The 16,960-nt window shown below is 38.7% G+C and overlaps 1 protein-coding gene across 14 annotated transcripts in view; it reads right to left on the bottom strand.

The window, feature by feature from the left end:
- CLASP2 (cytoplasmic linker associated protein 2) overlaps nt 1-16,960 on the bottom strand; it is a 146,914-nt gene that overhangs the window by 115,781 nt on the left and 14,173 nt on the right. For 13 of the 14 annotated variants that reach the window (XM_058021685.1, XM_058021696.1, XM_058021718.1 and 10 more), the window contains exons 3-6: nt 5,883-5,986; nt 2,448-2,539; nt 2,047-2,122; nt 471-568 (exon numbers count right to left, since the gene is read on the bottom strand). In XM_058021685.1, the coding sequence (XP_057877668.1) occupies nt 471-568; nt 2,047-2,122; nt 2,448-2,539; nt 5,883-5,986 (370 nt within the window). Of the gene's footprint in view, nt 1-470; nt 569-2,046; nt 2,123-2,447; nt 2,540-3,192; nt 3,359-5,882; nt 5,987-16,960 lie in introns of those variants that run through there. The other variant, XM_058021781.1, reaches the window with a different exon arrangement.

Genomic DNA, 16,960 nt, shown 5'->3' with positions numbered 1-16,960 from the left:
TCTGATACTCTCTCTGAAACCAAGCAGTAGACATATTCAGCTTTATCAAAAAGAAGTGAGATGAAGGTGATGGTAAAGTGGTATGCTAATATCTAAGGGGTTAACACATTTTAGGAAGTATAAATTGTCTTAACAAGGAATTTTAAAGATTTTATGGAATAAACAGTCTTTCTCACTAAGTGCAATTTCAATCTCTGTCTAGCTTTCTTAATTAATCAAAGGTAGAAACAAAATGTTTTGTTTCATATGAATTATTATAATACTAATAATAATAACAAATTTTCTTTCATATAAACTAATCAACACAGTCAGAAACTCTAGTAACATCATACTGAAAGGCAAAACTAACTAGAATATAAAATAAAAATTACAGTAATTTTAAAACAGCATTTTTAGTGAGTTTAAAGTTCAGATAAAAAACAGTAAAACATAAATGGCTCAGAATTACAAAATCAGAACAGCTAGCTCACCTTCCAGGAGGAATTCCTCTTTTTGTAAGATCTATTCGTACTTTCTCTCCCACATGTCTATAAACCTCTACAATGGCTAGTATGGCAGCATCTCTCACCTGTGAACAGTTTAAATTGTTAATTTCAGGGTTATAGAAACCAAAACAACATTTGCTGACAGGCCACTCATCTTACAGTTTCTATGGCCCTGTATGCCAATTCAGTTGAAACAGTGAGGGTGAAAAGGAAAGGAAATACAACTGTTATATCAAGATGGCATTTGTTCCAAGTTAGAGAGCATGTCCAGATGGTAAAAAATCCTAGAAATAACAGCTTTAGAGGGAATTTCTGGATCTGACATAAGAATAGCATTTGTGGAAAAAATGTGCTTTATCTAGGACTCGCTCACAGCAGGCAATTCTTTCAAAAGTTAGCTCCTGCACTCAGTCTTGACATTTCATCTTGCTTCCATCTGTTTTGACACACAGCAAGGTCCTTCTGGAAGACTAAGACTGCCCACAGGAGTGGACCAAAGTGATCAGCATTTTCTTTATTTATTTCAACTGGAATCAAGTGGCATGACATCAGCACAAGAAAGGGAATAGGGCAGGACACTGAAAGAGGAAAGAACAGGGGAAAGGAGATAGAGTGCCTCTTCAAAAATTTTAAACCATGGTCATCACAATAAAAACTGTCAAAAATGCATTTTAGTAAATGCCATTATTTGCTATAAATAACGTCTGGAATTCATTTAGTATTATTCTTTGCAGCAGTTCAAAATGAACATAAAATTGCTCTAGCAAGATGTGAACTACATCTTTATTAATGATCAGCAAACAGGACAAATTCTCAACAGAATTTCTATAGAACAGAACAGTGCTATGCAGCACAGGGGAGATAAGAACTTTGCTGCATTCAGAAATTAAGCATAAAGACCAATCCTGTTTAAAAGTCCATCTCCTACCAATGTTATCTTCTCCCTTGCTGTATTCATAGTCTTTTCCCTCAAACACAACTTCAGATAAATCAAGATATTTTAACCATTTCCACTGGAAGATTTTCTGAGATTCAGATGTCACCATTATGAACTACTTCCTGATTTTCACTGCAGATGTTTTTGCTTACTTTAATGATTTTAATGACAGTCCTTGCATGTTCTTAAATGCCATTTGGTTTCCAACTGGATAATTACACATAATGTTAACTCCAGCAAATTTCGCAAACTAGCACAGGTTTCACGTAAGGGCTGCTTCTAGAGGTATTTTTTTGTGTCAGTAGCTTATTTTTATTTCTTTCCTTCAACATGCTCTGTAAGAAACAATTACTTTCAGCAATTACTAGTTTCAACTTCTGAAGACAAAACTAAAGGGACCAGTATATCATGATACTGCTGCCTTTGCAAATCTACTTTCATCTTCCAGTGAATGGATTAAGAAGATATTTGGTTTATTTTTTCTCATGGTAGAAAACAATGATCTGCTGCACACAAAGACTCTTATCAGCTTTTCTTTGAATGCTTACATTTATTTTGCTTTCACTGCTCTGTCAAAGTATAATTGTTCAAGGCCCAGAAAGTACTGAAATCCTAAATCCTTACCTGACTGTTGGAATCACCAAATGCTATACACAGATGTGGTACCAACTTGCTGAGGATTAATGGTTGTGCACCGTAACTAAAAAAAAAAAAGAAGAGTGTTTTTTAAGAAAAAATCGGAAAATAATTTTTGCAGAAGGGAACTTTTGGCTTAGATTTTATAGAATACAAACTGACATCAATCAAGCTCTGTCTCTCTCTTACTAGTCCTTTATCTACTTTTAAATAAGATAAAATTTCTGTAACTTTAGTCTTTCTTTCAGAAAGCCCGCTACTTAAGTAGTTTGATTTTTCCTATATATTAATTTAATTGAAGCAGACTCCCTAAAGGATTACTTTCAGAGAAAAATGACATTCAGAAGAAGGATAGAACCATTACATCTCCATAGAAACAAAAAGCTTACATGTTTAAGGTAGCAACAAGACACAAACACACTCCTTCTCGGGATCGGTAATTCTTGTGTTTAAAACCAACAGCAAGGCGTTCCCAAATGTACTATAAAAGCAGAAATAATGGTCTTTAATTACCAGGAGCACAATACAACATAATTCTATTCCATATAATTACATTCATAATAGTTGCAAAAAAAAATAACAGAAGGCAGGTCCACTGGAAAAGTGATAAAATTAACTTATGAAACGCACAATACGGAACACAACACAGATTAATTCTACACCAAAACCAATTCCTAAAAAAAAGTCGTTCAGCAATCTAGCTGAGTATTTTCCTTGTTTAACAAACAGCTCTTAAAACATACAGAATTGTTACAGTTAATGCACACAAAACAAACATTAACATTATAAACTACCGACTCAAGCAGAAGTTACTATATTCTTTTTGCTTCATATTCTGTTTCCCTGCCAGAATTTCCTCACATCCATTTTAGCTTGTCCTTACCCCTACTCCTGCTGTCCCACTTCTCCCTTACTTTTGCTTTAGATCTATTTCCTCTTTTTTTTTGATTATTTCTTGCCCCCTCTTTCTAATTCCTGTGCTTCCATTTTTGCTGCGCTTTCGGTTCTCCTCTCCGCGCTGCCGCCGCTTCCTGTGGTAGGATCCCCGGGCTCGCTGCACCGTCGCTCACCTCCCTGCGCACTCGTTTTCCTCTGCCCGCCCTGGCTCTCTGCCTGCTGCCTCTACCCCGTTACCTTTCCATCTCCTGGCCGTGCTCTAGCCGCGCATCAGGGCGCTGGAAGCACCAAGGCGGGGCAGAGGAGCTCGGGGATTCTCCCTGGGAGCAGCTGCGCGGGCTCAGGCTGCGGCTCGGCCCAGCTGCAGCGCTGCCATTGCAGCCCGGCCAGCATCCGGGCAGCGTTGCCTAGCGATGGATGGCTGCACACTGCCAGGAGCTGCACACTTCGCAGCCCAGGCACCTCCCTCCCGCCAACTGCACCCCGGAGTGCTGCAACTGCAACCTGTAATGACGCCACACAAAGCTGCTAAAATGTATTACATGCTAATTATTGCAATCGGCTTGCTGGAAAAAAAAAATAAAGCCTTCACAAACAGCTGTTGATCAACAGAAACAGATCATAAGAGCAGGGAATATGCACCCTCTTTATTAATGAGGTAGCACGCTTCAGAGCAGACATAAAATTTTCCAATTAGAGCCCTGCTTGATAATTTTGTCCCATCTGTGGTTTTTTGTTTGTTTGTTTTATACTTCATTGCATTTAGAGAAAACAAACCTTAGACGAGCAGGATACGGCTTGCCAAAACTGCATAGCTTAAAAACAAAGAACAGGATTTTACCGAAGAAAACATCCTTCCAATTAACCCACTGTCATGGACCAACGTGGGAAAAAGGAAATCTCCTTGCTAGATGTATAAAAATACAGGTGGAGAGGGAACTGCTGACTACTGAAATAAGCAAAGCAGACCAAAGAGAAATTTCATCTTTCATTGAATTATCCCTGAAGAGATAAATTTTTTTAAGCAGAGAAATTCAAATGGCTGCTTAGAAATTTTAACATTCAAAAGTTCCTAGTAAGAGTTGATGTTAACCCCTCTTAGCCCCTTTCATGCACATTTATACCACCTATATTTTTATGCCTTCCTGCCCATAAACGGCTACATCTAGTTCTTGCTCATAAAAGAAACAAAAACCCCCCAAACATCTAAAACAAGTAAAGGGATTTAATGACACGACAAATTAAGTATTATTCAACAATATGCTACAAGAGGCAAGGTGAGTTGAGTAGAAATAAATTTACAGCACTTAATCTTCAAACAGTTATTCCACTCAGCTCTTCTAAAGGGATGCTTCAATCTGCAGCAGAGAGCCTAAAGCTCTGTATTTCAGTGTTGGAGGCATGGGAAAGACACTGCTGTTTTGGTCCCTGCTGTGAGGATGATTGATGTTTTTCATCCAAATTTGTAATGACCCATAGGCTTTCCTGAGAGCAGACAACCAAAGCCAGGCTTCTCCCACTCTGGGGGGGCTACCAGGAGAGCCAGACCTTGTCTGACAGACACATGGTCTTCCTTGGACCCCACAAACCTCATATGCTTTCTGACAGAGAGTCATCTCCACAGGGGGTGGAAACTTCCTTCCATCACCTCTATGCACAGTTTAAGAACTCTGCACAAAGATGGACCAACAATGTAAAACTTTCCTGACAAGGGTTTAGCACAAAGCAACTACCATCAATTTCTTTATCAGCAACTGAAGGTATCTTCAAGGTGCTCTGCTGTGCACTTGTCCAAATGCTGTTGCTGTGGAGGTGCTGGTCTGTATGCCAGGTATTTGGGAGCATCTTGGGCACAGTAACATGTCATTTATGAACTACTGGCACTTTGACACAAAAAAATACTACCAAGTCTTTTGGTCAACAATTATGACTGACACTGCAGCTTGTGAACAGATAAAGGAATGTCTTTGTGAATGATATTAGTAGACCCTGATGCCTAAATCCCAACCAGACCTGTAGCCAAAGGGAAATAAACATGTTCTACAATAGCCAACATGCCACATGTTTTATCAGACAAACAAAGCAACTGACAATAATTTTCTCACTCTAGATAAAGTCCACAACATCTTACTCACTATACACAAACATTCAAACTTGAATCTATGAATAAACAAAACCAGGAATTAGCACATACAAAACCCCATTTTTTTCTTATTAACATCTAGAATTAGAACTCAGAAACAGCTTTTCTTCAGGAACTGAAAACTTAAAATAGTAAGTTCTTATTCACATCCAATGTCTCCAGACTTCCAAATAACACCACTATTCAAGAATATAATCTTGTTAAAGAGTCCTCCATTTTTCAGACTCACAGAGTCAAGATATAAGATGAAGCACTCAGAAGCCACAAAATGCTTAGAACTGAAGGTTAAGTAAGCCTCCTTACAACCAAAAATGACAAGCTAAAGGGTAACTTATCCCCACCTCAGTCTGTCCATGGTTCACAGAGCATCGCTGTCATACAGCTAGAAGGCCATGTTCTTTTAAGTTAGAAAATGTGCACCTTAACTGGAGGACTAGTCCTACATGTTCAAGTACAAGTCTAATTTTAAATCAATTTGGAGCTAATTAAACATATTTATTCCCACTGTCCAAACCCAGAAGATGCTTTAATTAACAAAGCCCTGACACATGGCATAAAAACATCTACCCAGAATTAAGCTATGATGTGCAAAATATGCAGAATCATCACATTGTGCCAAGATTTTTATCTTTAGCTGAACAATACATCAGTGTCAATCCATTAAGAGTATCTTTAACATTTACACCATTAGCAGTGGCAATAACATTGTGACATGTTCAAAGTTCATGCAAATGTCATAAGCTCACTGGAGGCCTCCATCTGAATCTGCATTAAGCAATCATACCATGGGTGGTGCTGCTTCACTCATCAGTTTCAATATAAGATTCTGTGCTTGCTCTCGAACTTGGTCTTTGGCATCTCCCATACGATCTATCAAAGCCAGGAGAACTACAGAAAGACAGGGGGGAAAAAGAGAAAGTAAAAAAGATTAAACACTCAATGGAGATTTTCAAATGCTTAAATGTATTTTTTTGAAACAGATGTAATATACATGTCATTCAAAAATAAAAGAGTTTAAGTAGGCCACAATATTTTAAAATCTCAAATGTATTTCTGAGTATTTTATAAGACTAATAACAAATGCATAAGGCTGAAATGGAAGAAAATAGTAACTTTCAACAGGTTAAAAAGAAACCAAGATTCCCATTTTCAAAAATGAAATGACTTTGATTTCATCTTCAAAGAATGTTCCACTTAGCTTCAAAATGTCTGGCTTTTCTAAAAAATAATGCTAGGCGTGGTGAGTGGCAAACAATTGGAATAGAATTATATGACTATTTTAAATCAGTGTGACTTAGCTGTTTATTGTAAGAAAATCAAGTTTTAAATCCCTTTATTCACACAGTGTATCTTCAGGAAACCCAGCGTTACTTCAGTACAAGCATTGTTAAAAATTACTATGTTAAAACAAGCATCCTTGAATAGTATTTAAGTAAAAGTGCATGACAGCTGATGATTTCACATCCTAAAAATAAGTAAAAATCAAAATCAAAGAATTTGCCAAATCTTTTTGTTTGCTTTTCGAGACAGAAGTTTATGATTACATCAGATAAATTAATGCTATGACATTAGGAAAGATATCCCAATGAATACATACATTGTGCTGTAACACAAACTGTTGTACTGGTTCCCAATCCTCCATCTGGGCCCAACCCTTCGTGAGATTCTTCCCCCCAGTGCTTTCAGTAACACATTTTACAAATGAGGGGTGATGATACCAAGTGTGCTGCTTTCCTTCAGGAAGCACAACTGATGGAGTTGGTGGAATTAGTAGAGATGTCATCCCTCACAAGACGGTGATGTAAGGTACTCCAAGTAAAAAAAAAAAAAGTCTTCACAACTAAAATAACTTTTTACTACATTTGGTACTATATTACTGAACACATGAGGATATTTTGCAGTTACTGCCTGACCTCAACAGACTGCTGAAGAATTTCTACCCACTAAAGAAGTAACTGTATTTGGCTATTGTTTGAAAGGCAGATCTGAAGTCATTTTACCAGTACTTAATGATTTTATAGTAATAACTAAACAATAGATTTGCCAGCAAAATGAAGGGAAGAGAGTCACACATTCTGAGGAGGTTCCCTGAGTCCTCTGTTCCTATATCAAAAACAGCAGCCATTTCTGTACCATGCTTGTTACTGACAAATACACTGCTGAAGTTGGAATTTCCCCTCCTGTGATACCTGAAGGCTTTCTTAGTGTCCTAATCTGAGTATTTAATACTATTGGTTCTGGATAGTCCACTGACATCTTCAGCCACCATTATCAAGGTTTTGTGTTTTTCATCTATCTTCTCTACCGTTTCTCCTCTGAAGAAATTAGTACAGCTACTTTTGTTTTACAGTTTGGAAGGAAGAGTCTGGGGGATTTTTGTCTGGGTTGGATTACCATTGTTTTGATAGCGTGGGACTTTTTCTTTATGGTTTGGGTTTTTAAGGGGTGTTTCTGTTTTGTTTGGTGGTTGGGTTTGGTTTTGGGTTTTTTTCCCATTTTGTGAACAGAGAAAGAACTCCAGACCGTAAGAAATTATTTCTGGGAGTACACAGCTGACCAGTCCCATGAACTTCCAATCACTTTATACCTACTGATTATATTTTTCTTGCCAACAGTACTTTCCATGTCCATTTTCAGCACTTCAGAACTGACCCTGTCCCCATGCCTTGCACCACTAGTGATGTCTCCATACTGACCTGACTGCTGGGCAGCTGAAGGCAATTCTGGCTTTACAGAGAAGGAAACAAACACAGCCAGTGCCAGTTCTGTGGGAACACGGCTCCTTTGTGACTAATTAGCAGTCTGAGTCATTTGATGGAGCTGCAGATACCAGGGCTCTGCTCAAATCACCAAGGCAAGCACAGAGAACAGCGAGAGAAGCTGCTGAACAGAGATGAGGTCACTGAGTTAAACTAAGCTATGACACAGCCCGCAGATTTCCGTGTGTGCAGCCACTGAACACAGCAGCCTTTGCCACTCCTGGAGCTCTGACAGAGGGACAACACGCTGTGGGAGCTGTTAAAGGGCCCAAATGGCTGCAGGCTTGGCTTTTTTCCCCTAAAAGCTCAAATTTCTGTAAGACCCCATATAAGGCATGATACATTCTATTTGCACAAGACAAAAGAAATTAGGCTGTTGAATGCTGGCAACCACCAGCTGGTTTCCAGTGTGGCTGTTCATCTTCTCTGTCAGAATAAGCTCCAACAGGAAATCATTGGAAGTTGGGTTTCCCATCGATCAAGTTTCAAAACAGAACATCATTTTGGCTGCTACCTTTCCTATAAGATGTACAAGATTTCTCACTAGCATTATTGAATGTGTCCCTCTTTATACTGCAATGCAAATACATGCATTTGGTTGTTCCTGGCATCAGCCTGCAAACTCAACAATCTCCAACAGATGTCAGAATTAAAAGAAGGGTGACAAAGAAAAGTAGGACCATACATGAAGGTTGTATTCAATGTGGTAGCCTCCTAACAAATTACTCAGTGAGGTGTATAATTTGTCACATGCCATCTGGACTGAACAACCCTACTGTTTTACATTTACCTTATCCATTTTTATCTTGTTGCCTAGATTCTTAAATTATTTCAAATGGATTTTGGAAAACCTAATAACATATGACATCTTTCTGTTATTTATTTCTGCTGATATGCTGAGAAAAAAAAACTACACTAAATTTAGGAGACAGTGATTCCTTTTGCAGCTGTTGTTTATTTTTTGTGAAGCCCTGTATTTCATTCAACTTGCCTTTTCACCACATTTTAGCATGTTGTCAAAGTTTCTTACCACTTCCAGCCACTCCTGAGGTTTTCCTGTTAAGATTTCTACATTGCAGAAATCTCATTCTCCCAAGGATTTCCTCTAAGATTTCTACATCACAATTTTACAGGTTTTGGTTACTGAACAAAACCTTAAAGTGGTAGCAAAAATACTCTATAGCAGACATTAATTCTACCAGATCTATCTCAAACTGACCAGCTATTTTATAGTCATAGAATATTCTGAGTTGGAAGGGATCCATCAGGATCATTGAGCCTGACTCCTGGCCCTGCACAGGACACCCCAAGAGTTGTACCATGAGCCTGAGTTCATTGTCCAAACACTCTGTGGTGGTCACAGCACCAAGCTCTGTCACGCTTGGTGCTGTGACCACTTCCCTGGAGAGCCTGTTCCTCTGGGCAAAGAACCTTTTAATGATATCCAAATCAAACTGCTCCTAGCTCAATTTCAGGCCATTCCCTCAGGTCCTGTTGCTGTCCAGCACAGAGCAGAGATCAGTGCCCTCCCCTCCTCTTCCCTCACAAGGAAGTTGCAGACTGCCATGAGGTGTCTCCTCAGTCTCCCCTTCTCCAGGCTGAACAGACCAAGTGACCTCAGTCACTCCTCACACAGCTTCCCCTCCAGACCCTTCACCATCCTTGTTGGCCTCCTTTGGACACTCTCTAATGATTTAATGTCCTTTTTATGTCCTGGTGCCCCAAACTGCACTCAGCACTTGCAGTGAAGCCACTGCAGGGTAGAGCAGAGCGGGACAATCACCCCCTTTAACTGGCTGACAATGCTGTGCATTTACATCTGAGCTGCTATTTATGCCTTTTTCCTTTCTGCTATATCCATACCAGAGCTTATTATCCCATCAATTTCTTTTCCCATTGCCTTCCTTCTCTTATCTCAGTAAATCTGAATAAATTTTCCTTTATCCAAATTCTTCAAATACTTTTATCACCATTAGTTGGGACAGTAGATGCATGAGTAAAGGCCACAACCAGCCTTCAGAGTCAGAGAGCAGCCTGAGAGATTAAATATTTATTTCCTCTGCTAGGATTGAATATGACAAAGCAAGTAAATTACAGAAATTGCCTAGAATAACACACAATGTATTTTTAAAAACCTGAGCAGTTTAACTATATGACCCCTGCAGCAAAGAATGCCATAGGTAGCACAAACAATTTCCCTCTGTTAAACTTTAATAAGAGTTCCTTCTGGAGCTTTTCAGTTTGTATTGTTGCTTTTTCTCCTCCTCTGACCACTTACACCTGCTGCTCTTTGTACAACTGTGCTCATTTTAAGTCTCAGGTCTACCTATTTCTATGAATCAACTTTAGATAGTCCATTACTAGAGGAAAAAAGCATTAAACAAAAAGGAATCTTTATTGAGGAAACGTTATCAATGTTGGCAAAAATTCTGTTACTAAAAAGAAATGTCTTTGAGGACAGAAAGAGATTAAACCTAGGCAGCAATATCTTTGTTTCCTGAGAAACCTTGCCAGCTCAGGCAGCAGCACTGAACAGCTGTCATTAGAAAGGAGGGAGGGGAAGAGCTGCCCCCGCAATTAGGGCAGTCTCTGTTCTGGGCAGGATGCACAGGAGAGAAAAGTATCCCACAGGGCCAGCCTGACAGATCCATGTGGTCAAGGGGCTACTTCTAAGCAAAGGATCATCAGCAGGCTCTCAGAGAGGGCCTCAGTGCTCCCCTCCTCAACAGAAAGTCCTGGCCAGTTTAATCAACAGCAATTTCAGACACTAATGTGCTTCTTGGGGTCTCTCCAGGAGCTAATTAAAAACAGCATTAGTGGGATTAATGACAAATACTGTTCATCAGCAGCAGCAGAGAGGAAGAAACAAAAGCTTTTTTTATATGATCTATCCATGTGCCTATCAAGGTGTCAATCTCAGGAACGTGAGAATAGTCTTAAAGGCCAAAGAGTTTCAAGAGGTGTATTAAACCTGAAAGTAGAAGATTGAGAACAAACATTCATAGCATCTTCTGAAATTTTTAAGCTCTAAGCTAGGCTTTTTACATAACTAGAATTAATTAGAATCAAGCTGAAAGCAAAGAAGGCTAGGATTTCTCTACTCGGAGTTAAAAACACTGCATTTCTAGGTGTCATACACTGAAATGCCCATGGACAACAAGCAGATGGCATTTTAAATCACAGCCTATCACTGAGGCACGGATCATTTCAGGTAAAATGAATTCCCACTACTAATAAACTCCAGCACTAGCTAGCCAGGACCAAAAAAAACCCCAAAAAACACCAAAACACCTGCATAGATTTTTACTTTTTTCTTTTTTAATTGAAACCTCAGAGAATCTAATCACAAAGATGAAAAAAGTTGTGCCTTTAATCCGTTATGACCTTCAGCTGTGACCATTAACTAAAGAGGAAATCAAAGAAAATTTAAGGATTTTCTGAGATATTGTAGGAAGTTAGTATTTTTGTTACATTTAAAAATACAAAAGCAGCTATTATGGAGGAAAAAAATACAAATAATGGGCTATCCCCTAAATGCCTTTTCCAAACAAGAAAAAAAATGAAGCAGTCTGCATTTTATTGTTTAAGAAAATCCTACAACAATCCAGCACAGTTTTTACTGAGGTCAGTAAGCTATAAAAGGAAAAGGCAATACCACACAAAACACCTGACTTGCATTTAGATGCAACAAAGCATCCTTGAGACATCTTTCATATAAATAGAAAAGCCTGCTTTACTTTATCTGAACAACTCAGTTTCTTGAGTTATTTAATTTCCAAGTTTTCTCTAACAGCATAACTTGGCCATTTTTTAAGCAAAGGCACGGAACAGATAATTTTGAAGGTCCCTTCCAACCTAATTATTCCACGTTTTATGTTTAGTTGTTCTGCAAGCATTTTTAATCTTGAATCCTCAGCAGAACGTGCCCTTAGTCTCAACAGTCCAATTAAATTAATAAAAATTAAAAATAAGAATACAATCAAGTCAGGCACTAACACCTGAAGATCCAGCATTTTTTTACATGTCATATATCCATGGTAGCTCATGCTAATACAGTTCTTGGTCTTCATGGATTTCATGGATTTTCAAAGCATTTCTCCATACCACATTAAAACCACTTATTAGAGAGTCACAGCTTGAATAACCTGCGCACTTGAGTCTTTTCCACCAAAAAATTCAATCATTAAGTAAGAGAAAAAGCAAAAACTTACAATTTGGGTGTCACTAAACACTGATTTCCTCAAACAAGTATTTCCAAATTCTTGGACCAACTACTTTCAATCCAAATTCACCGAAAAAGTTAAGGCATGTTGCAAGCCCTTACAACTGCTTTAAAATACATCAGGTAATGCAGAACCATTTAAGTCAGAAAAGCTCTTTTAAGATCATCACAGCCAACCACTAACCCAACACTGTCAAGACCACCACTAAACTTTGTCCCTCAGTGTCACATCTACAAGAGACTTTCAAATACCTCCGGGGTGGTGACTCACCCTCTTCCTGGCCAGTAACAGTGCTTGACAACATCTTTCCTCATATCCTATCTAAATCTCCCCTGGCACAACTTGAGGCCATTTCCTTTTGTCCTATCACTTGTCTCTTGGGTGAAGGGACTGACCACCACCTTGCTACAACCTCCTTGCAGATAGTTACAGAGAGAGCAGTAAGGTCACCCCTGAGCCTCCTTTTCTCCAGGCTACATAACCCACAGCTGCTCATCAGCCTTGTGCTCCAGACCTTTCCCCAGCTTTGCTGCCCTTCTCTGGACATGCTCCAGCCCCTCAATGTCCTTCTAGCAGTGAGGAGCCCAAAACTGGACACAGGATTCGAGGTGTGCGCTCACCAGTGCCAAGTACAGGGGAAATCACTGCCCTGGTCCTGCTGCTCACACTACTCCTGATCCAGACCAGGACACCACTGGCCTTCCAGGCCACCTGGGCACACACTGGCTCATGTTCAGCCACTGTCAACCAACACTTCTAGGTGCTCTTCCTGCAGCTCTGCCTGGGGTTGTTGTGACCCAAGTGCAGGACCTGGCATTTGGCCTTGCTGACCCCTCACACCACTGGCCTCAACCTGCTGCTCCAGCTGGTCCTGATCCCTCTGCAGAGCCTTCCTACCCTCCTGCAGATCAACACTCCTGCCCAACTTGGTCTCATCTTCAAACTGAGTGTGTCTTTCATTCCTTTGTCCAGATAATGGGCAAAAATACTAAACAGAACCAGCGCTGAGTCCTAAGGAATACACTTGCCACCAGTCACCAACTGGATTTAACTCCACTGACCATCAACCTCTGGGCTCAGCCAGCCAGTTTTTAAGCCACTGAAGAGTGCACCCATCCAGGACATGAGGCTTCAGAGAGACTTGCAGGCTTCATTGTAACAATAAATTTGATGGAGCATTTCAATTATTGTGAGGACACTAATTTAAACGCTCTTCCAACACTTCTAAAAACTACCTAGAAAAAATTTAAACGCTTCAAATTTGTTTCACATGTTAATATTGGCACCACAACTATCTCCCAAAATTTTTTTTGCCCAGTGGTTTCTTTTCATAGTAAGATAAATCTGAAACTACTATTAAACATATAAACACATTTACATATGGAGTTTTTGTGTGTAAAATGTGTATCCCTATTGAGACTTCCACATACAGGTACATCTACAAATATAACCTGTGTTTCATTGTTTTAACTGTCAATTACAATTCCTTTAATTTTCAAATAAGTACAATATTTTGCAACATTTTGTAGGGTTGTATGTAAAAGCTAATGTCAATATAGTTATGTAACAGACTGATGGACAGTTCAATATATGCAGAAAAATATGTCATGGTTTAATACTGCACTGTAAAACTGAAACAAATTCTGTTTCCTTTACTGTATTAATTATTTTAGTAATATCTTTACTATATTCTTTCTTTTCCTTTTCACAATAAGGAGAAGGCCAAGTCATATTCACTTGTTTTAGAGAACAAAACTAAAAGTATGAGTAGACACTTCTCCCAGAAATCCTATCATCCAGACACATATGCCCATAATTCTAATTGTCTCTTTTATTTTGGATATATACAATTACTTTAATAATTGTGTGATCACCTGGGAAAAGAGACTGTGATACAGTAATTATGTACTCTTATGTAACATCGCTTTTAATCACAGAACAAGCAGTAGTTTTAAATACCAAAAGATGTAACACTCAAACACTGCTTTATTTTTCCCAGAATACAAACACAGTCTTATAAAAGAACACATACACTGGTATTTATTGCTTCCAAAGTATTTTCAAAGATTTCAAGTGGAAGTACTAAAAGAAAGATTCCAAATTTGTGTGTCTAGACTCCCAGAACACTGATGCCAGCTGCAGAGCACACTCAATGTTGTTAATCATAAAAGGATAACACCTTATGAGAAATTTAGTGCAACGTTGGATGGTTGCCTAGGAAACTGAATTAAGTCTCTTATCACTTCAATACAAAGATCACTAACATGCTCTTTGGAATACTGGAAGGTATCTGCCCCACCACTGTTGTATTGGTTTTGCCCAAATGTAAATATATGTAGGTTGAAAAGATTGTAGTAAAGCATTCATGTTTTTCACTTCATAGCAGAAGCCTGTAATGTTTAAGGGGGTGAATAGTCAGTAACATTAGCTGTCCTCTGCACTTAAGGAAATCCACCCCCATCAAAACAGAACAGGAAATTAAATTGGGATGGGGTGGGAAAAGATTGAATATGTTTTCCCATATTGCAGTTGGATAATGTATTATTATACTTCCATCATTTACTGAGATCTGAATCACAAATAAAAACATCTCAGGGTCACCAAAATATAACATTGTTTATTAAAAGAAAAATACATTTAAAGTTGCAGGTATGTTATAAGTGAAAACAGCTGTAAAATTGAAGCTTTACCTAGAAAAGAGGCTGCATTGTATTTTAAAAAAAGCAGAGAACAAAGCAGTTAGGTATTTTACATCTATCCTGCTTTGCTGTAGTTATGGTGCAATCCCTATTATTTTTTGAGAATACAAGTACCTACAATAGCTTAGTCCAATAAATGAGAAGTTAACTATAGTTTGAATATTTCAAAGTAATAATTGAATTCCCTGGAAAAATTCTGTTATGTTTGCCTTCAAAAAATAATACACTTACATTTATTTGACCAAAATAGAGAAAGTAAAAGCCAACCATATAAATTAGTACTAAGATGGGTCTGTGGGGCCCCTGTGTTACTTAGCTGAACTACTTTGCTTACAAATTTCCCAACATTTTCAAGCTTAATTCCATGATTTTTGTTTTCTCCTAATATCACCTGAATGCACTGCACATCTGAAATACACGATTATATACCCAACTAACAATATCCAGGTAACTTAACTGGACATAACCAAGAGAATCACTTAACTGGACATAACCAAGCTAAAAAAAAAAAAAAAACAAAAAAAAAAACAAAAAAAAAAAAAAAAAAAAACAAAAAAAAAAAAAAAAAACAAAAAACAAAACAAAACAAAAAAAAAAAAAAAAAAAAAACAAAAAACAAAAAACAAAACTCTCTAGAGAGCTGGACTTCCACACAGCTCTCAAGAAGGGGTCTTGCCCTAATGATAAAGGCATGGAGCAAAAACACCACCCTGGAGAGTGGGCCCCAAATCCACCATCACTGCACAGGAAACAGGGTGTTGTAGTACACAGTCTCATGCATGTATTAGGTAAATTTTCAGGGAGCAGCTGTTGTCATTGTATTGCAGGGGTTCCATACTGTTGTCTCCTTATCACAAAAGTTCCATACCTTCTTGGTGTTTCTCGTGGTAAGCTCCTCAGAGCACTGACTCTTTCTTCTTCACAAAGTAACCAACTGACTGCAGCTCCCTTCTCAAGCAGCCACCCCACTCTGTTATAGCACTCTGCTTCTCATTGGTTACAAGCTGTGGCCTGGTAAAGTCAGGCCTGTTCCTAATCTTTGGTAATTGGCCCAGCTGCAACTCCTTAGGGGTAAGATTACTTTCTACACTATTTTCGCTTATTCTATCCTCCTAGAAGCAGCTATGCAACAGAGGAGTCTATAATCAATAACTACAAAAGTAATAGATGACAAACACAAACAAATACAATTGTGCCACTATGAACATAGGGCACCTCTCTGGTATGGTGTGACAGATATGGCTTCCTTTACTCAAATGCACCACAGCAGAAAGGCACTGAAAGGCCAAACAGTTGTATACAAGAAACAGCTCCATTGTGTCTTTGAGCTGGGGCAGAGGGAGGGATAGCAGAGGACAGGCATGGAAGAGATCCATAAATAGAAACTGGCAGGAAGGTATGAAATGTTAGCTCACCTCTCTAACACAAGATCTAGCAAGCACCAAGTTTTTCAGGCAATCAGTCCAAACAAGTTTCTCATACTTAAGTACTTCTACAGAACACTGCAAAAATCAAATGTGGGTCAGAAACTAAACAGAAAAAGCTGTAGGAAAACAAAGTGAAAGGGCAGACACTGAAGATCCCATGTGCCTCAGCTGGCCCTAACCTGTAAGACTGCTGACAGCTCCTACTGATGAAGGAGTTATCACTGCCTGTTTCTCCTGTCCTTGCTTTCTTCTCAGGCAACTGCAAACAAATCACTGTCAAATACAAGTCTTTGGTCTGACTTAATGGAGTCAGATTACATTAGAAGACAAATCTGCAGAGTCAACAGAACATGATTTAGGAAACTCCTGGTTCTTTAAGTTTTCTTGAAGGAAGCAGTTCTCTGCAAAGAGAGACCTATGTGCTTTTAATTATTCTCATAAGCCCTCACTACACAAACCCAAGACAGTTACAATAATGTTTTTATGCTACTGCTTCACTGACAAAAACTGAATGATATTCCCATCTTGTTATGAAACTTGGAGAAAGAGAGCTAACAACTGAGGAGAATTCATATCACTCTTTTAAAAAGTAACCTAAAATATACTGTTTTCTGCCTTTACTGAGATTAAGATTTCAGCAACTGTTAGGTTTGTTTATACAGAAGTTGATCATGAACAACAGTAACTTGAATATTCTAGAGGTCTTCATTCTGGAGATGCTCTGAGGCTCAGTTTCAGTTGAAAGCAGTGCTTC

This window comes from Melospiza georgiana, chromosome 1 (assembly GCF_028018845.1).
Source record: "Melospiza georgiana isolate bMelGeo1 chromosome 1, bMelGeo1.pri, whole genome shotgun sequence".
Classification (NCBI taxonomy): Eukaryota; Metazoa; Chordata; class Aves; order Passeriformes; family Passerellidae; genus Melospiza; species Melospiza georgiana.
Note: the sequence above shows the minus strand (reverse complement) of the source record. Positions and strands in the feature narration are given on the sequence as shown.